This window comes from Acomys minous, assembly GCF_964271855.1.
Source record: "Acomys minous genome assembly, chromosome: 13".
NCBI lineage: Eukaryota > Metazoa > Chordata > Mammalia > Rodentia > Muridae > Acomys > Acomys minous.
In genome coordinates, this window is record NC_140495.1 from 89,352,654 (window position 1) to 89,378,153 (window position 25,500).

General features: G+C 49.7%; 1 protein-coding gene across 2 annotated transcripts in view; it reads left to right on the plus strand.

Annotated features, from left to right (window-relative positions):
• The window catches only part of LRRC20 (leucine rich repeat containing 20), a 101,182-nt gene that overhangs the window by 59,764 nt on the left and 15,918 nt on the right, over nt 1-25,500 (plus strand). For both annotated transcript variants that reach the window (XM_084752310.1, XM_084752311.1), the window contains exon 4: nt 8,626-8,793. In XM_084752310.1, coding sequence (XP_084608436.1) covers nt 8,626-8,793 — 168 coding nt within the window. The remainder of the gene's footprint in view (nt 1-8,625; nt 8,794-25,500) is intronic.

Genomic DNA, 25,500 nt, shown 5'->3' on the forward strand with positions numbered 1-25,500 from the left:
AATACAGTGTAACATACCCAGTTAAATAGGAATTTCAGATAAGCAGTGACTAATCATGCTCCATGAGATATATGCTGTGAACTCACATTCTTTTTTTTTTTTTTCCTTTCTTTTTGGTATTTTGAGATAGGGTTTTTCTGTGTAACAGCCCTGGCTGTCCTGGACTTCCTCTGTAGGCCAGGCTGGCCTTGAACTAGGTGCTGGGATCAAAGACATATGTAACCATGCCCAGCTTGAACTCACACTTTAAAAAAAAATGATTTATGGGCTGGAGAGATGGCTCAAAAACACTGTATACTTAATAAATAATAAATAAATCTTTTTAAAAAATAATTTATTAGCCGGGCGTGGTGGCGCACGCCTTTAATCCCAGCACTCGGGAGGCAGAGGCAGGTGGATCGCTGTGAGTTCGAGGCCAGCCTGGTCTACAGAGTGAGTCCAAGGCAGCCAAGGCTACACAGAGAAACCCTGTCTCAAAAAACCAAAAAAAAAAAAAAATCATTTATTGTTTATCTGAAATTTGGCCTTAATTGGATATGCTGTGTTTTATCCTGAAACTCTATCACAGTGCTTCTAAAGCTGGAGTGGACACTTTGGGCCAGCATGCTCTTGTCCTCCTTGCCAGTCTTGTACACGGGGAAGGTTTGAGCCAAGACAGAGACATCTGCCCCCTGGTCTGGAAGGATGTTACATGCACCCTGTTCCCATGCTGCAGGCTTTACCCTGTGCCGGGCCTGGGAGAATATAAAACTCATTGCTAAGTCAGCCCCCAACTTTCTATTTGTCCCTCCATTTTCTTATTCATTGCCTTAGCAAGTATTTCCTATGTGTGCCAAGTACTATGCCAGGTCTGCAGCATGCATGATGCGCCACACTGGTTCTGGACCCAGCCCCAGGGTCCCCAGGCACCTTGTCCCCTTTGTCAGACTGTAGCTCTGCCTGCATAGCTGTCTGAGGCTCTGGCATTCCCATACAGCCAACTGCCCCTCCCTCACTCTGTCTGCTGCCCCCTTGGCTCCTGGCCTGGGTCCCGGTGAGCTGCTCTGCCGAGAAGATGGGCACTTCCTGGCCTGTAGGTCACCAGTCCCCACAGTGGAAGGATCAGGGCCTTGGTTACGACAGGGAAGTTGGAGTGAAGGTCAGGTTTGGCCTTAGGGAAGCCAGTAGACACTGACAGCTGACTAGTGCCCTCAGGTTTTTTCTGTGGGGATCAGAGGAACCATCACCTAGGTAGGAGAGCAGGGGCAGGGGGAGCTGAGCCCTGGGCATGGCTGACAGCAGGTAGGAGCCAGGAACAGGCAGATGCCCTTTGGCCCTGCCTCTCTCTATAGGGCCTTGGTGCCTTGGCAGAGGGCCTCACACCTGCTCTCTATACAAGCATCTCTTGATCTGGACAAAGCAATGGGCAGGACAGCGTCTGGTCATCCTGGACACTTAAAAAAAAAAAAGTCACTGTCTTTGAACCAGACCCAATGTGACGTAGACATGCTTCCCTGAGCAAGTGAGGGATGACAAGGACTACTGCCACAGCCGTCATTTTTTACCTTTCAGGTACTCAGCAGAGCCTTCTTAGCTCTAAGTTCCCTGGTTAGATGATCCTGCCTTTGTCATTTCTGCACTGATTGATGGCAGAGCTGTAGAGCTGTGAGGAAAGTGAGGTCCCCACCAACCAAGAAATAATGCCTTGGTGGCCATGGTAGTGCAGAAAGACTGTGGGATAAGGCCTCTGAGACCTTCAGAGAACACCCTTAGTGTTCTTCAGAGACTAGCAATACAGACTCTAGAGGAGATGGGTGGGTGGGTAGGTAGATGGATGGACAGACACATAAATAGATAGATAGATAGATAGATAGATAGATAGATAGATGTGTATATACATACATACATACATACATACAGGGAGATACACACAAAGACAAATAAGAAACATAAATATATAGACAGACATGTAGGAACCTAGCTATGTAGATACATAGAGAAATAGACACAAACTGGCATAGGTGATTACACACAACACAGAGACACTTACATAGAGACAGAGAGAGATGTGTAGATACACATTCTGGCCCCAGGGCAAGCTCCCAGAAGGCTTTCTTGTAATTTGCCTTCGGGGTCACAGACTTCTTATATTGCTGAGCCATGCTCAGCCTGTGATTAGACTCAGGGCTGAATTGGTTTGATAAAGTCCATCATTTTTTCCCTTAATAACAGTTGTGATCGTGTCAGGAAATTACAAGTAGCAAAGCGGAGAGAGGCGAGTCTCCTCCAGCCTCTGCAGCATGTGCACCGCTTGCCCTGCCGAGGGCTGTGTGTGTGTGTGTGTGTGTGTGTGTGTGTGTGTGTGTGTGTGTGTGTGTGTGTGTCTGTCTGTCTGTCTGTCTGTCTGTCTGTCTGTCTCTGTGTAAACAACCATCCATCTAGGAAACATGAGACCCCTCCGATGGGCATATAATGTGGAGATAATATCATGGCTGATTTTATTATTAACTTGCAAACACCTGCTCCCATTTGACTTGGGACGTGGTAGGATTTGGCTCTCTGCTCAGATGCCATTAAGGGTAACAGAAAAGGAGGTGGCCAATGGCCCCAGCAGTTCCAAGATGGGTTTTCACTCTGTGACTGGGAGAATAAGCATGCCTGCTCCGCCATAGAACACTTCGCCCATCCCAGGATTTGATCTTCCCTGCCTCTACTCAAAGACCTTATCTGCCATTTTTTAAAAAAAATTTATTTAATTTTAGTTTATGTGCATTGGTGTGAGGATGTCAGATCTCTTGGAACTGGAGTTACAGACAGTTGTGAGCTGCCATGTAGGTGCAGACAGTGCTCTTAACCACCAAGCCATCTCTCCAGCCCCCTTATCTGTGGGTTTTATGGCTGTCTATGTGAAGGAAGGCCCCATGCCAGGGAGAGGTCCCTCTGCACTTCCTCCCATGGTGCTGTGCGTGGGACTCACAAACACAGACTCTAGACCAGTGGTTCCCAACCTTCCTAACACTGTGACCCTTCAGTATAGCTCCTCATGTTGTGGTGACCTCCAACTGTAAAATGATTTTCATTGCTACTTCATAACTGTAATTTGGCCATTGTTATAAATAGTAATGTAAATATCTGACATGCAGAATATCTGATATGTGACCCCTGTGAAATCTGTGGGAGATAGTGGCTCATGCCTTTAGTTGCAGCATTTGGAGGCAGAGGCAAGCAAATTTCTGAGTTCAAGACTAATCTGGTCTATAGAACAAGTTCCAGGCCAGCCAGGGCTATACAGAGAAAACCCTGTCTCATAAACAAACAAACAAAGTCAGTCTGGGTATGGTACTGGATGCCTTTAATCCCAGCACACAGGAGGCAGAGGTAAGTGGATCTCTGTGAGTTTGAGGCCAGCTTGGTCTAAATAGCAAGTTCCATGACAGCCAGAGTTATATGGTGAGCCTTGTCTCAGAAAACAGACGTGTCCTGTAAGCGCATGTGTGAACCCTGGGTTTGATCTCTAGCATTGCATAATCTGGGCACGATGCAGCTGTAATTCTAACACTTAGAAGACAGAGGCAGGAATATCTCAAGTTTAAGGTCACCCTCAATTTTCTAGCTTATTTGAAGCTAGCCTAGTCTACATAAGATCCTATCTCAAAAGAGAAACATTAAAAAAAAATAAAAAATTGGGGCAGCTGAGACAGCTTATTAAAAGCACTTAACATACAGATCCAACACACACACATATTCCACACATACAAACATACACATACCATAGACACACATATACATAAACCATACACACATACACATATACCATAGACACACACACACACCAAATATATATACCACACACACAGCATAGACATACACATACATACCACATACATACATACATACATGCATACATACATGCATACATACATATATACAAGCCACACATACACACAAATACCACACACAAATACATGTATACCATAAACACATATACACAAACCACACATAAACATACCACACACACACACATACATATACAACACACACAGACACACAGCACACACATAAACACCACACACATAAACACACGCACACATACTGCACACACTATACCTCCCTACACAGTAACATTAAATTAAAATTTTTGAATTAAAAACTCGAGGCAGCAGAATGGTTCAGTCAGGCAAGCTTGACAGCCCGAGTTTGATTGCTAGAACCTACAGCAGAAGGAGAGATCCAGAAGTCATCCTCTGGCCTCTGTTGGAGCACCCTTACGTGTACCCACACTCTTGTACACGTGTACAGCAAACACACACAGCACTAATAAAAATGTCTTAAATGGCCCAGCGTCACCGTACACCTGCTGTACTACTTACTTGGGGCCAGCTCCTAAGTGGCCTGTCAGGCTTTGCTGGCCAGAAGAGAGGCAACTGGGCAGCGTGTTTCTGGAAGGTGGGAGCCTGGAGAAACACACTGCAGCCTGAGGAGGTGGGCCCACCCTCTGGGGAATGAATGCCCAGGCTCCAGAGAGGCTCAGGGCAGCCACCCCTGGTAAAAGCACTCTGCACCCGCCCCTGCTGGAGTCTGCCTAGACCCTGGACTCTTCATCTGGCAACCCTGTTCAGTGAGACTTGAACAACAGGGCTTTTTATAGATAGCAATAATAGGTATTATTATTTTTTTTTTCTTTTTGATGAAAAGAGCAAATCAATTTAAGGAAGAGCGATGGTGTATTCGAGCAGGACTCTTGCAGGATTGTGAGGGCGGTGCTGAAATCCGCTCACCCGTCATTTGTTTACCTACCCTGTGTTATCAAGTGCTCACTGTGGACTGGACCACTTGGGACACTCTTCGGCTTACATTCTCACAGCAGGGGGCACACAGAGTACCTGCAAGCAGCACGCTTAGGAAACGGTGGCTCTCTAGAGGCGATGCTGACAGAAACAGCAGTGACCAAGAGGTGGGAGTCCCACTTTAGATGAGGTCATGCTTGAGTGAAGACACATCATGAGGCAGCAGGCTTTGCACATGGACAGCAGAGAACATTGCAGACAGCAGGAACTAAAGACCTCCAGCACGTTAGAAACAGAGGCTAGAGGACCACACGCATGCAGCTTGAGGCCAGCCTGGTTTGTGTAGCAAGTTCCAGGCAGGCGGGACTACACAGTGAGACCCTGCCTCCACAGGTGAGGGATAGGCAGTAGGTAACGCAGTTGTAAAATGTTTGCCTAGTGTGCACAGAGCTCTGAATTTGATCCCCGACAACAGATGTGATGAGGCACACCTGTGTGTCTTAGCTTTTGCGAGGTGGAGGCAGGAGAAAAGGGAGATCAAGGGCATCCTCAGCTACCTGATGAATTCGAGGCTAGCCCTGGCTGCATGAGATCCTGTCACCTCAAAAAAAAGAGAAGGGAGAGAGAAAAGGGGGAAGGAATGAAAGACTCAAGTCAGTCAAACTGTTAAGTGTGAAGGGCCCAACGCAGCAGCCTGCTCAGTGGCATGAGGAATGCTGCTGGGCCAGGGCACAGCGGGCCAACTCATTAGCATTGCCCCTAACAGATTCCTGAACTCAACGGTCTTCCTACCCGAGCCTCCTGGTACTGGAATGACAGATATGCAGCACCATTAGATGGAGGGGCTTGTATGGTTCAGGCATGGTTTATTTATGAGCCTAGCAATGGAAGGGATCTTTGGTTGCATGGAGCAGGCTTTGGATCTGCTAATGGGACGTAGGATTCAAAATATCACCAAAGATAGGACACAGGGAGGCACCATGTGACATCTCCTCCCATCACCCATTGGGTACTGAGTGCCACATAACCTTGAAGGGTGAGCTGTAGGGATCTCAGAGCAGGCCATCAGCCCAGGTCCGCATCCCAGGAGCCCCAGGAGACCATGCGCACAGGCAGGCTGGGCCAGCTGCAGAGGTGGAGCGCTAGACTCCTATTCTGGGGGAAGTGCTGTGAAATAACTACATAGCCTTCTGTAGCCACCTCTCACATAGCCTGCCACGCTGCTTTTCACTTGCTATCTAATGTCAAAGTGAGAAAAAAGAAAGAGTTAGGGTGAATCGCACCATCTATCTACATGTCACACAAAACCTGTCCAGAGAGCAGTCACAGGAGCAACTAGCGTGCATGCAAAATCCTGGAATTAACCAACTTGTGCTTTATCGCTGGCTTCCAGAAGTGCTGTGAGTGGGCCAGAGAACTGAGTCCAGCCAAGCTCAGGCAGGTTAAAGGAAAAAGAAGTCGGCCTGCCCAGGGTCACCCACGATGCCAGGTGCCAGGATGTACATGTTCAGGCCTGCCAAACTGCTGTGTTTCACACTGTCCAGGTGTCTCCCTTAACTAAGAGCCCCCTAACTTTGAGCAGACAGAATACTCCAGCTCTCCATCAACTCTGGGTACTGAGATCTGTTTGGTATCTAGTACCTGGGGCAGGGATGGCCCAGGGTCACTTCTGCCAAGATTCAGTCTCCAACTGGCCTCCTACACCAGGTACACTATAGTACTGCAGCCCAAGGTCCCTGGGCCCCCTTGCCCAGGAGGAACAGCCACCATGTTCCAGCCTGAAACAGCACAGGGTACACAAGCCTGGCTCTGATCCTCTCTACTGGAGGTGGAAGGCTCAGAAGTCCAGGACAAAGTCTAGCTCGGACAGGCAGATCCTGGGTCCCTAAGGAAAGGGAAGTGAGGCTGCAGATAGCTCAGCGATGGAGGCAGGCCTACCTGTACCCAAACATCACCACTCCGGGCTGCTTTTAAAACAGAGTTCAGTACAATGATGAAGGCTTTCAAAGTGGCATTTGGGAGCCAGCCATGATGGACACACCTGTAATCCCAGAACCTGAGAGGCTGAGGTAGGAGGATCTCATGTGTGAGACCATGCGATGAGACTAAGCCTCAAAACCTATGGGCATTCCACCCCGACGGAATGGGGCCCTATGTGACTGTGTTGGTCATGTGTCCATAGACTTGGCTCTGGGTAGAAGAGCGGAGGGATGTGATGTGGCATTTCCTGTGTGTCAGACAGAGTTGGGGCACTTGTGTCATAGAGAAACAGGCTACTGTAAGGTCACAGGTGAATAGCGTTGCTCACCAAGTGGCCTGTCCCCGCTCGACAAACAAAGACCCTGTTTCTCTGTCTCCTATTGCTTTCCCTGTGTGAACTGATTAGAGCTCTGGAGGTGGCCAGGTTTGGCGTTTGCACTCGAGCAGTGGCTCCTGATTCCCCTGTCATAGACCTGCTTAGTGTTCTCTATCGTGTTCATCCTGGTTCTGTCTTTTTTGCCTCTTCCTGTTTGAGAGCCCCTATGGGAGCCTTTCCTTCCTTCCTCGCTGTACTGCAGTGTATCTTATTTAGCTGTATTTCTGACATTTATTCTATAGCTACATAGTTATATTTGTCTTACACTTTTATTGGGTTCTTATGGTTGTTGTTGGTTTCGTTTGGTTTTTTTTAAGACAGGGTTTCTCTGTGTAGCCTTGGCTGTCCTGGACTTACTTTGTAGACCAGGCTGGCCACCAACTCACTGAGATCTGCCTGCCTCTGCCTCCCGGTGCTGGGATTAAAGGTAAGCACCACCACGCCTGGCTACTTTTATTGTTTTTCGCTGAATAGAAATAAAGACAGAGATATATATGAAGTAGACATAGCTAAATGAGCTGTCACAAACTAAAAAGGCTTGTGGAACATTCTTGGTGTTTTGCAAAGCTTCCTCAGGTGCCTCCAGTATCCCTGCCCCCCTAGAATGAAGCCACTTCCTTTTGCCTGTGGTCATTATATCCTTGCTTTTCTTTGATGCTACTGTTGCCATTTCAGGGTCTTGATGGGTCTTGTTCTTTATGAGTTAGAGTTAAAAGGCAGGAAAAAAATTTCAAGTGTGGCATGTAGCAGCAGGACAGTTCTCACCGCAGATAGAGGAAGCCTTTTCTTTTTGTCTTCCTTCCTTCTTCCTTCCTTCCTTCCTTCCGTTGGTTCTCTATGCAGTTCTGGCTATCCTAGAACTTGCTCTGTAGACCAGGCTGGCCTTGAACTCACAGAGATTCACCCGTCTCTGCCTCCTGAGTGTTGGGATCAAAGGCATGCGCCACCATGCCTGGCCTGGGAGCCTTTTTCTTGAAGTTTTACAGCTTCAGCTGGTGCCCTGGTCCATATCTCAGGGCTGTCTAGACTTCCTCATGAGGGTCCCTTGCACAGGCCACTGATCACCTTCATAGTGACCACTCCAGAGGAGTCACTTATTCACATCTGGTTGGTAGTAGTTGGGTGGGGAACAAGGGCCCATGGCAGAACTGGACTACCCCCAGCAGTCCTGGACAAGGAGAGCCTTGAAGAAAGGTTGTGACACTTTGGGGGACATATCTCAACACATCCCACAAGACCTATCTGAGAGAGCAGTCATACTTGGATCTTTGGGCCCAGCTTCTGTCAGGAGAACCTTCTACACAGAGAAAGTGAGGTACCTCTGCTCAAAGGCAGAAAGCCCTGGGCAGTGGTGGAGCAAATGGGCCTGGCACCATCCTCTTGGGGCCTTACTGTGAGGCAAGGGGCTTTCTCACTGTCTTGGCCTGAGCACCAGCCACAGTCCTGGTGGCCTCTGGGCAGGCCCCTCCTCGCCCAACTTTCTCTTCTTCCCTCCTGTGGCAGAGCTACGCCTGGAAGGCAACTACCTCTATCGCCTCCCCAACGAGGTCAGCAGCCTGCAGCACCTCAAGACCATCGACCTGTCCCGGAACCAGTTTCAAGACTTTCCAGAGCAGCTGACCACGCTACCCGCGCTGGAAACCATCAACCTGGAAGAGAACGGGATAGTGGGTGAGTGTGACCACTGCTGTCTGGGGCTCTGCGGAGAGTAGAGCGCTGGAATTTATTCTCTGTGGGCGCAGGGGAGGCTTGAGTTCGCTGGGCCCAGACGCCTGAGCCTGGGAAGATAACCACTGTACAGCCCTGCCCTCCGCCAGGTGCTAGCTCAGGCTTTCAGCAGCAGCCTGTGCTTTCTTGGACCCTGTAACACGGTCCCAAACTTCTCAGAACAGTGTGGGCCTCAAGCCCCATTCCAAGATCTTCATATGCCACCCTAGGCTGTCCCCCAAGCCCCTTCAGCCATAAGCCCTTTTATGGCTGAGCAAGGCCACAGGGGAAGCATGCTCAAAACAGTTTCTCAGGGCCCCCACCATGAGAAAGCATCCACTCTTGTAAACAGAAGGCGGGGCTCTGCCTAGATTTGGAATGCGCCCTCCTTCCTCTCAACTCAGTGCCTGTCTGTCACACTAGGGCCTCACAGAACCAAGTGTCCTCACTAGCTCAGAGCCCTGAGGTCCCTAGAGAGAGCAGGTGCTCACTGCTTTCTCTGTGCCCTCATCTCCTTGGCTCTTAGCTCTGTTGGCCCCGTCTCACCCTCTCACTGTGCCTCTATCATTTCTGTTGTTCCCGTGTCAGCTGTGTTACCTCCAGTCGGCTTCAATTCTGCTCTTATTTTTTTTCCTAAGTGTTTTTATGGCCCTTTATGCCACTTGATTAAAGGCAATGGCCTCTCGAGTGGTTTGGGCTGCAGCAGGGGAAATGCCTTGTGCTCCGTACCTGCCTTGTGTGGTAGTGCATGCCTTGTGTGGTAGTGCATGCCTTGTGTGGTAGTGTGTGCCTTGTGTGGTAGTGCCTGCCTAAATGTCCAGGATGCTGTGAGCAAGACATCCGACCCGGGCAGGGTTGGGAAGAGGTGAAACCAGCTGACCTTTTCAGTTCTAGGTCTATTGTTTTGTTATTGTTTTTAATTTTAAATTTACATTTATTTATTTATGGTGTGTGTGTGTGTGTGTGTGTGTGTGTGTGTGTGTGCGTGCGTGCGCGCGCACACACACACACACACACACACATACACACACACTACAGAATATATAGAGAGGTCAGAGGACAACTTGTGGGGATTAGTTCTTCTAGTTCTGTCCTTCTACCATGTCCTTATTGGGGCTTGAACTCACGTCATCAGGCTTGGCAGCAAGTGCCTTTGCTGGTTGAAGCATCTCACTGGCCCCTGGATCTGTTCTTTGAGCAGTGAGCAAAATAAGTGTCAGAGCATCACAAGAGTGCATCAGGTTGCATGAAGAGAGATAGCAGAAGAAAGACCCATGTTTAGGAGCCTCAGCTCTGTGTCTGTGAGAGGGTCCCAGCACTGGCCTCAGAAGGCTTTGGCTGTGGGCACTCCCAATGCCTGGGGTCCCTGAGAAGCCTGGCCTGAGTTGGCTCACCAGTCACCTGGTCCTCTGTACAGTCTCTAAGCAGAAAGAGCATCCCTAGGGTACCCTCTCACTGCGCGGTCTCCCTTCTGCGTATGTGGTCAGTGGCCGCCTGGCTATCTGGTCATCTCTGGCCACCCCAGAAGAAGGTGGTCAGAGATAAGGGAAAAAAGAAAAGGGTCTGTCTCTCTTCTAGACTGCGGAGCAGACTAAATATCTGTGCTGGCTGCAGCTCATAAAATGACTTGTGACTAAACCAGGTACCACCAGGGGTCCAGATTCTTTATGCGTCCTCTCCCTCAGGCCTGACAGTGTCCCTCAGCAGAGCAGTCCCACAGCAAGGATGAGCCACTTTGGCTCATTGTCACATGCACGGATCTCTGCTTTTCTATGGAGTAACAGTCATGACGTCACATGTGCTCACGGCCTAGCAGGTCCATGATGCATAACCTTGTTTGACAAATGGAGAAGCTGAAGGTCTGAGAGATCCACCTAGCCTTCACAGCCAAGTTCCTGTTGCATGCTTGGCCAGGGGGAGCTGTCTCTGTCGAGGAGCAGCTATTCTAGAGGAAGCTGCCCAGTTGTCCTCAGGGAGCCATTACATGCAGGAGCCTTGCCTGTTCTCACCCAAAGAGAGGGAGTGGATGGAGTGAGGCGGCCATCACACCCTGCTGAGTTGCCCCAGTTCTACCTCTCCCTGGTCCACTCATGTTACCCAGTGGCTTTTCTACTTCTAAGTCAGTGGGAAGGCCAAACCACATCCTCCATAGCACTTCTGGAGTGAGGCAAGCCCCAGCACAGGCTGCTAGTGGGCTGTTGGCAAGCGAACAAACACAAGGACCACAGGTCCTTCCGTGGGAACGAGCTTGTGTGCATCTCCCACAGGGCCTCACAGAGTAACTGGAGTCAGAGCTTGAGATAGATGCCTTTAAAGTGACTTATTTCCCCTTAGAATGTTAAAAGAGAGTTGGAAAAGAATAAAGCCAAATATTTATGAGAAATGTCTTTAAAACAAACAAACAAACAAATAAAAAACACCTTTTGCCTGCCAGGCAGTGGTGGCGCACACCTTTAACCCTAGCACTCAGGAGGCAGAGGCAGATGGATCTCTGTGAATTCAAGGCCAGCCAGGTCTACAGAGTGAGTTCCAGGACAGCCAGAACTGTTACATAGAGAAACCATCTCTTGAAAAACAAAAACCAGAAAACCAACAAAAAAACCTTTTACCATGGGATTTTTATTACACTTATTTACTTAGTTGTTTTATTGGGGTTGGAGTGTGTGTCCCAGAGCACATGAGAAGGGCTAGGAACAACCTGCAGAAAGTTGGTTCCGTCATGCCTGGCACGGTGGTGCACATCTTTAATCCCAGCACTTGGGAGGCAGAGACAGACAGATCTCTGAAATCAAGACCAGCCTGGTCTACGTAGTAAGTTTCAGGATAGCCAGGGCTATGAAGAAAGGAAAGAAAAAAGAGGGAGGAAGGGAGGAAGAGAATGAAGATGGGGAGGATTCTCTCTCCCACCATGTAGGTCCTAGAGATCATACTCGGTAGGTTTGGTGCTTTTACCCTCCGAGCCATCTTGTCTGCCCCAGAAATATATATCTTTGAGATTTTCTTTTGGTTTGGTTTTGGTTTTCGAGACAGGATTTCTCTGTGTAGGCTTGGTTATCCTGCTCTAACTTTGTAGACCAGACTAGGCTCGAACTCACAGCAATCTGTCTGCCTCTGCCTCCTGAGTGCTGTTAAAGGCATGCGCTACCACCGCCTAGCTATCTTTGAGATTTTGTGAGTTACTGTAAAGCTTTTACTCAGCAGTGCTGGGCGTGGTGGCGCACGCCTTTAATCCCAGCCCTCAGGAGGCAGAGGCAGGGGGATCGCTGTGAGTTCGAGGCCAGCCTGGTCCACAAAGTGAGTCCAGGATAGCCAAGGCTACACAGAGAAACCCTGTCTCGGGGTGGGGGGGGAAGCTTTTACTCAGCAAGCAGAGTGAGTTCAGAACCAGCTAGAATTGCTTGGAGGGATGCCCATACCCCCAACCCCAGAAGGACATGCCCCAGCCAGGCTTTTGATCCGACACTAGTAGCATCTCTGTGGTCACCTCAGCCATCCCACTCTTCCAGTTAGTGCCTCAGCCGTCCCATTCTGCTCCACACTTGGGGCTGCCCTGGGGTGGGAGGAAGAGTGAGAACATGGAGAAGCCACATCCTGGGCATGCCCACTGAGAGGAGTAGGGACACTTGGTGCCACCTGTCCTCAGTGCGTGTCATGACTGTGAGGCATGTGGCTGCACTAACTGTGTAGACAGACAGCCTCTGGTCGGTATGTGGCCCGGCTTCTCTGTGCTCTCCCCTCTGTAGCCATGCCTGTGACCCCATGAGTGCTGCACATAGCGTCTGCAGCTCACTGGCTGGCCATTGAAAGCCTCCGGGTGCCTCAGGGTCCCCAAGACCAAGTCAGCCTGACTATTTCAGTTGCCGGGTATGACCCACTGGGAAGCTGTAATGGTAAATTAGTGGATTGAGACCAGCAATTTCTTAACAGAGTAGAAAATACCAGGGTACATCACAGGGAGCATGACATCTCGTTACTTTGTGTCTTTTATACATTCAGGTGTGTATTTGGGGTCATGGTGAAAAGTTGTTTCTTACCACAGTCGTAATAAAAGAATAAAAGCCACCGGGGCTGTCAAGATACAGTGTGTTTGCCACCCAAGCTGGTGAAACCCTGGCCACCAGCGTTTATTCACCTACATAAAACTAGAAGAAGATGTCTAACTCCACAAAGTTGTTCTTTGGAGCCGAGCATAGTTGTGCACACCTTTAATCGCAGCATTTGGGATGCAGAGGCAGGCAGGTTCAAAGCCAGCCTGGTCTACATAGTGAATTCCAGGACAGCCAGGGCTATGTAGAGGGACCTTGTCTAAAAACAAACAACGACAACAAAAAGTTGTCCTATGGCCTCTTTGCATATATACACATAGTACTAATAAATTAAATCTTAAACAATAAAAGAAAAAAAAAACTACCCAAAGACACTTCAGTAACGTGTCCTACAGAGAGCTGACCTGGCCTCCAGTCCCCACCCTCCAGTTCACGGTCCCAGCTGTATCGTACAGTCTTGCCCTCTGTTGTCCTCTAACCTGCCCCTGTCTGTGTTCTTAGCCTGGAAGACCTTCCTCATGTCTTAGTACCCTCTCTGCCAGTGGTCAGGTCCCCCAGGATCTAAACACCTGCTTCAGATGGACAGGAAGCGGAGCAGGTAGAGGGGCTGCCTCCCTCCCGACCCAGGTGCCCCCCTCCCTGTGCTTCCCATAAAGATGGAACGCTTTTTGGATTTGGGGGAACATGGGTGTTTGTTTTAGGGGGGGTGGTATTAGTGGCTTAAGAATATTTGTTTCAAGCCGGGCGTGGTGGCACATGCCTTTAATCCCAGCACTCGGGAGGCAGAGGCAGGCGAATCGCTGTGAGTTCAAGGCCAGCCTGGTCTACAAAGTCAGTCCAGGATGGCCAAGGCTACACAGAGAAACCCTGTCTCGAAAAACCAAAAAAAAAAGAAAAAAAGAATATTTGTTTCAATGCCAGGCGTGATGGTGCACACCTGTAATCCCAGCACTCAGGAGGCAGAGGCAGGTATCTGTGAGTTCGAGGCCAGCCTGGTCTACAAAGTGAGGTCCAGGGCAGTCAGGGCTATTGCACAGAGAAACTCTGTCTCAAAAAACCAAAACAAAACAAAGAAAGAGTATTTATTCATACAGTACTCCTCTATAAGTTCCTGGGATATGAGATGGTCCCTTTATTTTCCAAACCAGAAAGTAGTACAGTCACCTCTCAGAATCCATAGGGGGTTGGTGCCAGGACATTGAGGTTACCAAACCTGCAGAGATGAGCAAGTCCCTTGCGCAAAGTGGAAAGTCATAGTACAGCTTACACACGGCCTCTGGTACACTCAGACTCAGCTCTCAGTGTCACACCAGTGAGTGTAAATGCTGAGTGAGCGTTTAAATCACAGTGTTTAGGGAATGACAAGGAAAGTCTGCGTGTGCTCAGTACAGATGTGGTGTTTTTTCTTACTAGTTTTGGTCTAAGGCCAATTGATTGTGGACTGAAAACTGTACAGGTCGGGAGGACCGAGTCTCTGTGGAGACGTGTTAAGTATTTATGAATATAACTGCTTGGGGGAAATACAGTGTCTGGAGAGGCAGGGTATTCATGTCCTGACCTCGGGGCTTGCAGGTGTCAGTGTGGACCCAGTACAGTGCTGAAAAGGACATAGCCACCAAGGAGAAAGAGACGCTAGGGCCTCAGCACAGAGGGGACTCTGGGGAGGCAAGCAGGTAGCTGTCCACGTACTTTTAGGGAAGGGACTCCCAGGATGCTCCAGAGAGGCTCCTGGAGGGGTGGAGTGTTCAGTCTGACTGTGAGCAGTGGTGTGAGTTCCTGACTGGGCGCCAGTCCCAAGACGATGAGTCAGCTATTCCCACCTCAGGGATCCACATGTGAGCCCCAGGGAGCACGTGGATCCTGGATCAGAGGGAGCACAACAGCACTGCGGTCTCACTCGTAAGCACTTGCTGCTGCCTAGCAATTCAGTGCCGGAACATGTGGGGGTGAGCAGAAAATCGCATGTTTCAGTGACTTCCATTTGCAAAGCAGGGGACTCAGAGTTAAGTTAGAATTTGGCTTTCCGTGACCTTTAATTCTGTTGTTGTTTTGCACCCACACTATTGCAGAGAGCAAAGGATCATAGGAAACCCCATTCTTGTTAAAGACTTGATAAATAGCTGTGCATGATAGCGGGCCTGTAATTCCAGCAGCATTTGGGAGGAGTTCAAGAACAGCCTCGGCTACACGGTGGATTCCAGGCCAGCCTGAACTGCAGGAGACTCTGTCCCTACTCCCTCACCAAAAAGAAATTGAACAAACGAGCCGGGCCTGCAGCTCAGTGGCAGAGGTCTTGCCTAGTGATTAAGACCTTTACTTGCTGTGCGGCTGGCTTCTATGTCACCGTGACACCAGCTAGAGTCATCTGATTAGAGGGAACCTTACCTGAGAGATTGCCTTCAAAAAAAAGACCAAGCTTTACTGACGCTTGTTAGACATTTTCTGAATTTATCGAGTAATTCAGAAGGGCCCCGCCCATTGTGGATGGGGTCACCCCTGGGCAATAGTCCTGGGGTCTATAAGAAAGCAGGCTGAGCAAGCCAAGCCCTGTGAGGCAAGCCAGTAAGCAGCACTCCTCTGTGGCTCCTTCCTCCAGGATCCTGCCCTGTTTGAGTTCCTGTCTTGACTTCCTTCAGTGATGTGGAAGCATAAGCCAAATTAACCCTTTCCTCCCCCAAGTTGATTTGATCACAGTGTTTTCATCACAGCCATGGAAAGCCTGCCTAAGGCACCTGCTAAGTCACCTCACCATTCACCTACCCTCACACCACCCTGTGAGGTATCTCAGTGCTCGGGAAGTAGGCTAGCCTGGCTGTCTCTACCTCCTCAGCTCTGGGATTGCCTGTGGAGGGCTTGTCCCAGAGAGATGGCTCCTCAGTGGTCAAGAGCGCCAGCTGTTCTCCCAGAGGACCCAGGTTGGATTCTCGCACCCACATGAGAACTCACAAACTGTCAAGTCCAGTTCCAAGGGAACCATTCCCTCCTGCCCTCCACAGGCACTGCATGCAAGTGCTGCACAGATGTGTATTCAGGCAGAATACTCAGGCACATGAAACAAAAGTAAATGTTAATAAAAATAACAATAACAAAGCCAGGCATGTGTCGCCATGCCCAGCTCTAGGACTGAACTTGGGTCCTCATGCTTGAAAGGTAAGTGCTGGAAAGCTGAGCAGTCTCCCCAGCTCCCACCCTGCCTGTCACTTACAATGGTACAGAGGTTGCGGAAGCTGAACAGGAGCCTGAAGGTCTGTGTTTGGGCCCCAGTTTTACCATTTACTGTGTGACATCATTTGATCAAAGGCAGAGACTCTGTTTTCTCACCCAAAAATAGGAAGATGGGTCCTTGTCTGTATCTTCATAGCCCATTTAAGGAAATTATGGCCATTTGGGCCAGTAAGATGGCTTGGCAGATCGAGGCTCTTGTCACACAGACATGAGGACCTGAATGTGATGCCCGGGGCCCATGTAGTGGAAGGAGAAGAACAATTATCACAGGTTGTCCTCCCAACCCCCACTTGTACACTGTGATGTGCAGCACACGGGTGCGATGGCAGGGGTGGGGTGGGGTGGCGGTTGATGGCACACACCTTTAATCCCCACACTCAGGAGGCAGAGGTGGGTAGGTCTCTTGAGTTTGAGGCCAGTCTGGTCTACAGAGCAAGTTCCAGGACAGTCAGGACTACACAGAGAAATCCTGTCTCGAGGAACATAGATAGATGACAGACAGGCAGATAAACAGACAGACAGACAGACAGAAAAAAAGTTTAAGAAAAAAATAAGAGCCATTCAGTGGTGGCACACGCCTTTAATCCCAGCACTCAGGAGGCAGAGGCAGGTGGATGGATCTCTGTGAGTTCAAGGCCAGCCTGGTCTACAAAGTGAGTCCAGGACAGCCAGGGCTACACAGAGAAACCCGGTCTTGGGGAGGGGGGGGGAAGCTGGAGAAAAGGCTCAGCCATTAAGAGCACTTGTTGCTCCAGTACCAGGTTCCATTCCCAGCACCCACACAGTGGCTCACAGCCATCTGTAACTCTATTTCCAGGAGATCCAGAGCCACCTTCTGACCTCATAGACACCAGACACACATACATACATGTAAGCATAGCATTCAGAAACATAAAATAAATTTTAAAAAATTAAAAAAGAAAATCAAGGACATTTGTGTATATACAGCCTTTTGTTAATTTACTTTTCTGAGACACATTCTTATTTTTTTTTTTTTTAATCCCTGCCCACAGCCTCCCCAGTCCCCACGCTGGGACTATAGACATGCGCTGTCACGTCTAGCCATGCATTTCATCAAGTGTAAAGTTCCTTCGTGAACACTTAATGGATTGTTACCCATTTAATTGTATATTTAATGGGATCCCTTGAGTCCTGGCTGGTAAATGATTACGAGTTAACCTTCCCACTGGCTCGGCTCCTGGTTCTAAGCCTGCTTCCTACCGCATGTCCCATCCAGTACCCCAGACACCTGTCTGGGAACTACATGAAGCAGAAACAACCGAGGTCACTTCAGGTCAAACGGGGTGTGTGGGAACTTGGATGTTTCCAGAAGCATCATAGGCTGTGGTGGTAGCTTTGGGCTGGACCACCATCAGACCAGCACAGGGAGGGTGAGGAGAAGGAGGTGCTCCCAATAACTTTGTGCCTCCCATCATCAGGAAAGGGAGATCTATTGGGTACCAAGTTATCTCTGCATCATTGTGCAGAACCTTTGCCTAGCACGTGTGAGCCCCCTGGGAGTCAATCCCTGGTACTGGGGAAAGGGGAGGACAAGTATGAGGGTGGAGAACTGGACGCCACAGGGTAACTGGTTGAAGCCAAACTCTTCTACAAGGCCTTGTTTGGGCAGTGGGTGATTATTGGGCTGCGCAGGGCCCTGGGACTCCCAGACAGAACCCTGACACCCGATTATTGCTGTGGCATTGTTTGCCAAGCCTAACCGCCAGGGTTCAAAGGAATGTAAGTTTTCCTTCCAGGTTTGTTCAACGTGTGGGTGTCGCAATTTCCTCTGGTGACTAGAACAATAGATTAAATGAGACTATTGTGTCTGTCTGACAGGCAGGAAGCTCTCTCTCTGTGTGTTCAGGAGTGGCCTGCAGTGTAATACAAAGTCAAACAAGGGCTTGTAGAATGTAACCATGTTGTCTCAGTTATTTTTCTGTTGCAGTGAAAGCAGTACCATGACCAAAGCAACTTATAAAAGAAAATGTTCCTAGGGTTCACAGTTCCAGAGGGCCAGAGTTAATGATCAGCATGGCAGGCAGCATGTCGGGGAGCACAGCAGGGAGCATGGTAGGGAGCATGGCAGGGAGCACTTACATCTAGATCCTCAAGCAGGAGGCAGAGAGGAAAAGCTAATTGGAATGGCTGGTGTGGGCTTTTGAAACCTTAAAGCCCACACAAGCTGAGCTACATCCTCCCACAAGGCCATGTCTCCTAATCTTTCCCCAAGGGCTCTACCCGCTGAGGACCAAGCACTCAGTAGGTGAGCCTGACGGGTCAGTGTCATTCAGATCACCACAATGGGCTGTTAGAGTGGGGCCAACCCTCAGGGGAGTTGGCCAAGGTCACAGAATGCCTCTGCTCTGCCTTGTAAAGAGTCCAGGGCCAAGCCAGGCGTGGTGGCGCACGCCTTTAATCCCAACACTTGGAAGGCAGAGGCAGGCGGATCACTGTGAGTTCGAGGCCAGCCTGGTCTACAAAGTGAGTCCAGGACAGCCAAGGCTACACAGAGAAACCCTGTCTCGAAAAACCAAAAAAAAAAAAAAAAAAAAAAAAAGAGTCCAGGGCCAGCAGGGAAGGGCAGTCAGCTGCAGGTAACCAAGAGTCTGTTAGCATGAGGGTCTCTTCCCCTTCCCTCACCACACATACAGAAGGGATTGAAAGCTGGGGAGGTGGCTCAGTGCTTCCCTTGCAAGAATGAGGACCTGAGTTCAATCCCCAGAGCTCACAGGAAAAAAAAAAAAGAAAAGAAAGCTGATCATGGGCAGGTGAGATGGCTCCTGGGTAAAGGCACTTGATGCTAGGCCTGATGGCCTGAGATGCCCACCAGATCACTTTCTTCTTTCTTTCTTTTAAGACTTATTTATCTATTTTATGTATATAAACACTCTATCTTCATCTACGTCTGCTCGCCAGAAGAGGGCATCAGATCCCAGTATAGGTGGTTGTGAGCTACCATGTAGTTGCTGGGAATGGAATTCAGGTCCTTTGGAAGAACAGACAGTGTTCTTAACCTCTGAGGCATCTCTCCAGCCCCACCAGATCACTTTCGTCAGCAAGGTGGAAGGAGAGAACCAACTCCTGCAAATTCCTCTGACCTACAACACACACACACACACACACACACACACACACACACACACACACACACACACACGGGCATGTGGATGTGCTTGTAATCCCATCATCAGGGAGGTGGAGACAGGCAGCTCCATGGTACTAGCTAGCCTGGCATATTTGGTGAGCTCCAGGCCAGTAAGAAACCCTGTTTGAAAAACCAAGATGGACAGCACGCAAAGAATGCCACATGAGATTGTCCTCTGGGCTCCATATGTGCACATATGTACCTGCACACATGTGACCCCAAACACACTTACCACTGAAAAGGTAGAGACTAGAATTGGTCTCTTAGCATTTAAGAGAGAGGGGGATCATGGTGCCAGCTTTCAATCCTGGCAGGGGTTTGGCCAGGCGCAGACCCTTGGTCTGGCACATCTTTAAGGGCAAAGCCAAACTCATCCTCCCCTCTTACCCCTGCATCTCCAAGCCTGCCTCAGGGGGAAGGGAGCTATCTTCCTGGGCATGGAATTTGGAATTTTCCAGATTCAGTCCTACCTGATGGCTGTGCAGGAGCATCCCAGGACCCAGGAAGGGTGGCATGGCCTCCCAGGTAATGAATGGTTTGCTGTGTGCACAGTTGACACACTTCACTCACTTGCCCGGCACCTGCAGGGCTAGGATTTGTGTCTGTGGTTGGTACGGGTATCGATTCTGTCAGGAGGCAGTTACTGGACAGACAGTACGGGGAATACCTGCTGGCCACAGCTGTAGAGTCAGCAAATAGGATTCAACAACCAGTTAGTACAAAGAAGTCCTGGCTCCCGAGGCCAAGGGAGAGAAGACCCTGTTTGCAGCCCTGACCCTGCACAGGGGCAACCACAGGGGACTAGCACAGCCATGTTTAGTCAAAATACCTTTCCTACACACAGTCTCTGCCTGAATGGCTTTCTCTCTGCTGGCCACTGTTTGAACAAGCACCTCCAGTTAACCAAGGTGCTAGGGGCATTTTGCTGGCAGCACACAGGCACATAGCAAGAAGTTCTTTGACACTTGTTGAAAACGTGATTGAAGGCTCACACTGGGCTGGGAGAATTCCTAGCTCATTTGGTAGAGTGCTTGCCGGCACGTACAGAGCCCCAGAACCATACAAACTAGGTGTCATGACATCTACCTCTAGGCCCAGCACTTGGGAAGTAGAGGCAGGAGGATCAGGAATTCAAGGTTATTTTGCTTATGTAGTGAATTCCGCATGCTCCTTTTATCCACCAGTTTCCAACACCTCCCACTCTCGGCTGTGTGTAGAGTGCTAGAGGGCTGTGGGATGGTCCGGGCCTGTAAGCCCAGCCTTGCAAGGATGTCTGCCCAGAGCAGAAGCAGCTTGCTGGAGCCACAGACATTGGAGTCTAGGCGGGGTACGTTAACTTTGTACCAGCCACTGATGTAAAGGAAAGCCAATCTCCCCCATTCAACCCCCACCACCCCAACCTTGCAGAACAGAGAGGTGGTTACGACACCTGGGCTGAGCGAGGGTTCTAACCCATGCTCCCTCATGTCATTCCTGCCAGCACTTTGCACAGAAATCGAGGCATTTTCTATGGACTTCTAGAGCAGAGAGCCTCCGGGAAAGCTGTGGTCCAAGCACAGAACTGTAGCTGAAAGGGAGGAGAGACTGTGTAAGGCAGGCTTTGGAGGCGCATCCTGCCAGCTCCTGCCTGCTCCTACTTGCTTGGTTGCACACAGGGAGGTAATAGGACCCAGGATGGACACAACCCCAATAGTAACTTCACCAACTTCTTGTGAATCCTCATGGAGAGGAGAGGTGGTCCTCGCGGTAATTGTACATTCACATCATCCAGTGCATTTTAAACACACCAAGTCCAGATCATATTCCACACCACCTGGACTAGAATCTAGCTCATGGTGGAATCATGATGCGTGACTTCTCCAGATGAGGCCGAGAAGATGGCTCAGTGGATAAAGCATTCACTGAGTAAGTGTGACGACCCAAATCCCAAGCATCAGAACCCACATAAAGCCGGAGGCAGTTGTGTGGCGCATCTGTAATCTCAGCACATCTACAGAGAGGCGGGAGGTGGAGACAGGAAAACACGCACGCACTCACGCACGCACGCACGCACGAATGCACACACCATATACAGTAGAAAATAAATTAATAATGCTCCAGATGATTTCAGTGTGCAGGCAAGACTGGAGCTGAGCTAGACCAGAACCTTCATCAATAAGCATGCTTCTGTACTGGAAACACTTGGTAAATTCAGACAGTCTTATTTCAGCCCCTGGAAAAAGCTATAACTAGACCTCTGTGCCACCACCACCCCCCCACCACCCCCACCCCCGCAACCTGGGGGAAGCATGTAGTTCAGGACGAGAACAATAAGCCTGGTGGTCATGGGAGCTGGCATTCTGCTGGATGGTAACTGAGTTGGGCTCTGTGTATCTTCCTTCACCGAGCCAGCTCCTGGACCCCAGGCATGATGCTATGCTGCCCACCCTGGCTCCCAAACTCCCCACCTTGATTACTCCTCCCCTCCCCTTCTCCCTTTCCCTCCCTTCCTCCTTCTCTCCCTCCCTCCCTCTCCCTCTCCCTCTCCCTCAGCCTGTCACCGCACCATCCTAGGCATTGGGCTTCTGACAGCCATTATGCAGTTCCAGCCCTCCAATTAGAGTACAGCAGCTCCAGGGGAGGGAGTGACAGACACTTGAGAAACTGAGAAATTGCCATGCTTTCTGAGTGTCCAAGCCAGAACCCTGGAGGGTTGGGGCTGCCCAGAGGAGGGCCGAGCAGGCCAGGCCAGGAGCTAAGAGAGCTGCTAGGTGCGGGTGGGCGGTGACTTGAGCTCCCCATCGCTCTGCTCTCCAGAAGCCAATTGTTATTTCTAAAGAGAACTGTCGGAGCAGAATTGATTGCATGTCAGAGCTGGGTACAAAGAGTCGGAAGGAGAGGCTGTGTGACTGGTGGCCCTCCTCACTGTCCACTTGCCCTCCCTCCCCACCAGCCTGTAGTGAGGAGGGTGAGATGGAAGCTGGAGCTTTTCTTAGACAGGTTGCATATGTGCGTAGGTAGGAGATTGGTCTAGGTTTGTTCTGGATCCTTGAAGTGCCTGCACCCTCTCATCCTCTCCAAAGGGTTGCCTACCACATGCCCCTCTGTAACTCCCTCCCTGAAAAGCAGTTTGTGGTCCACTTAATGTGGCAGTGGCCACACCCAACAGCCTGTGAGGCCCAAGGTTCGGCTCAAAGAGGGACGTTAAAACACAGGCCCTGTGGCATGTGGTCCATTCTGCAACCCCAGCCTTACGGAGTTTAAGGCCATCCTCAGCTACCTAGTAAGCCTGGGGACACCCTCTCAAAGTACACACAGGGGCTGGGGAAATAGCTCACTCAGGAAAAGGCTTTCCTCGCAAACGTAAGAACCTGAGTTCAAATCCCAGCACCCGTATAGAAAAGCCATGCATGGCTGTCCCAGTTTGCTTTCTGTTACTGTGATGAACAACATGACCTAATGCCATTTGGGGAGGAAAGAGCTTGTTTTAGCTTACAGGTTACAGTTCATCATGAAGGGAAGCGAGGGCAGGGCTCAGGGGAGGAGTCTGAAGCAGAAACCAAGGAGAAAACAGCCCAGGCTCACCTGCCTAAGGAGTAGTACTGCTCACAGTGGGCTGGGCCCACCTTCATCAATTAGCAATCAAGAAGACGCTCCACAGACATGCCCAGAGACCAGTCTAATGGAGGCGACTCCTCCAGTGAGGTTCCCTCTCCCCAGGTGTGTCAAGTTGACATCTACCATTAGCTATCACATGGTGTTGCACACCTGTAACCCTAGCTCTGAGGAAGCAGGGACAGGCACCCTGAGGCTCACTGGCCGGCAGCCTGCCTAGCTAAATGAGTGTGACCTTCAGGTTCAATGGAAAGTCCTGTCTCTAAACATAAGATGGGAGCCATAGAGCAAGACATTTGATGTTGACCTCTGGCCTCTACATGCATGTGCAGGCACTCACATATATGAACATATGCACACCACAAGCCTGGGAGCTTCCAGCATTGTCTCTTCCGGAGTGGGATTAGAACTCCCGATCATATACAGCCTCCCCCAAGACTGGAGCTCAATATGAGGGATTATCTGAGACCTGCTTTTGTGTTTCTCCCCGAAGGCAGGGGACTAGTCTGTTTCTGTTGGCTTCCTCCCCAAAGCATTGGGGACACGGAAGAGGCCTAGTCTCTTCCCTCATCTGTTTTCCATCCAGCACCGTCACTGTCAGAGGACCATGAGTGTGGTCCAGCCTGTCCTAGGCACCATTCCCTCTCCCTGCTGGGTTCACCTGCGTTTATCTGCTTGTCTGTGGCATCTTTTTTTTTTTAAACATATACATTTATATCATTACACGTATATACAATAAACTACCTATAGCAAGAAGAGCATGACACAATCGGGAATTATATAAATGTTACATTCTTAGTGTTTCGGTTATTTGTATTTGACAGCCTTGCAGAAAACGTCTGTGGCATCATGAGTGGGATGTGAGGCTGGGCTCTATATATAACGTCCTTCATCTTACTTGGTTTGGCCTCTAGGCATCAAGAGCGGCTGTGAGGCTTAGGTGTGAAGCCAGGCCCTGCTTCTGGCCAGCCTGGATTCCCAAGAATCCACACTCATCCTGCATACACTAGTCTCAGCTAATTAACTGCTAGGAACTCACCACCCCTCGACACTTCCCTGGGCCCAGTTCCCTCCTCCTCCTGGCATCTTTTGGGCCACGGGGACCACACAGATGAAGAATATTAGCTCGGAGAGATGGTATTTTATCATGTTGCCTCTCAGCTGGTCGCACTGGCACCCCCCAGCTATCAGTCAATAATGCTAATGACCAGCAAGGTGAAGCCGGGCTGCCTTCAGGGCAGTGATGTCTGTAAATTCTGCCTGCTTGGGTGTTGCCGTAGCTGATTACTTAAGCCTCCTGTCAATAGACAGAGCCTAGGGAGGTCCCTACACTTCAAGGAGTACCAGGGAGGCGGGGCATTGGTTCTGACTGGGATCTTTCCTAGCAAGGTTCGTTAAGTCTTTGCTAGAGTCTCCACCTAGGACACAAAGCTTTGCAAAAGAATCTTGTGGCTAACGCCCTCCCACCCACCTCCATGAGAAATTTTAAGTGAATTGCTCAGGTTTTTGCTCGGTATGTGTCCCAGGCTGGCCTCAAAGTCTCAATACTTCTGCCTCAAACCTTCCCTTCATTTGTGACAGATAGGGTCCCTCATAGCTTTACCAAGGATGCCCTTTAAACTCTGATCCTCCTGCCTCCACCTCCCAAATGCTGAAGTTACAGGTGTGTTAGCTGTGTGCAGTGCTAGGAGTACACCTTAGAGTTTCCGGCGTGCCAGGCGAGCACTCTGTCAGCTGAACTATATATACCTCCTAGCCCCTCAGGAAGCCTCACGAGTGCTGGGATTATACGTGAACACCACCACACCCGGAGACTTGAAGGAATTTTGCTTTGGGTTCATGAGGGCTCCTAGAACCCTCGTATCATAGGACCTCCAGGGTTAGCTGAAGGAGACAGACAGAATGCCTTGTTGAGCCCGTAGCATCTTATGTGCCATCGTGTGGAATAGTAGCTGAAAGCCTAGTAGAAGCAAGAATGAGAAGGGCTTACAACCCTATGCTGGAGTCTTATTCTCAAAAACAAAACAAACAACAAAAAAAAGAGGGGCTGCAGAGATGGCTCAAGGGTTAAGAGCACTGGCTGTGTCCGGCTGGAGGGTTGGCTGTTGAGTGTCCTGAGAGGTCAGATTGCTGTCAGACGTGGCTCCTGGACATGGACACGAACATGGACGTGGTCATGATAAATTGGAACTTCCAGATTATGGATAATGGAAAAACAAAGGGACACCATTGGAAACAGTGCAAAAGAAGCTTGCTGCCGGAGGGCTGAGGGATCCAGGGCTCGTGATGAGATTTGATGATACACAGGTGGCTTTACGAACAATGTCACCTTCACGAACGGGGTTTGTGGGAGCTGTAGTGGCCGAGTATTTCCTGACTAACCAGAATGATGATAAGAAGGATCACTAAAGAGAGGTCCTGGGATTATCTTGTGCTTTTCTTTCATAAAAATAAGATTTTCTCACTGTAGCATCCTAGGCTGTGTGTTTGTCCTTGAAAGAGTGTTAGCATGGTTTAATAACGTAAGGAAAACTTAAACTTGCAGAGGACCCAGGTTTAACTCCCAGCACCTATATTGTAGCTAACAACCATCTATAATTTCAGTTCCTGGGTATCTGATACTGTTCTCTGGCCTCTGCAGGCACCAGGTACATACAT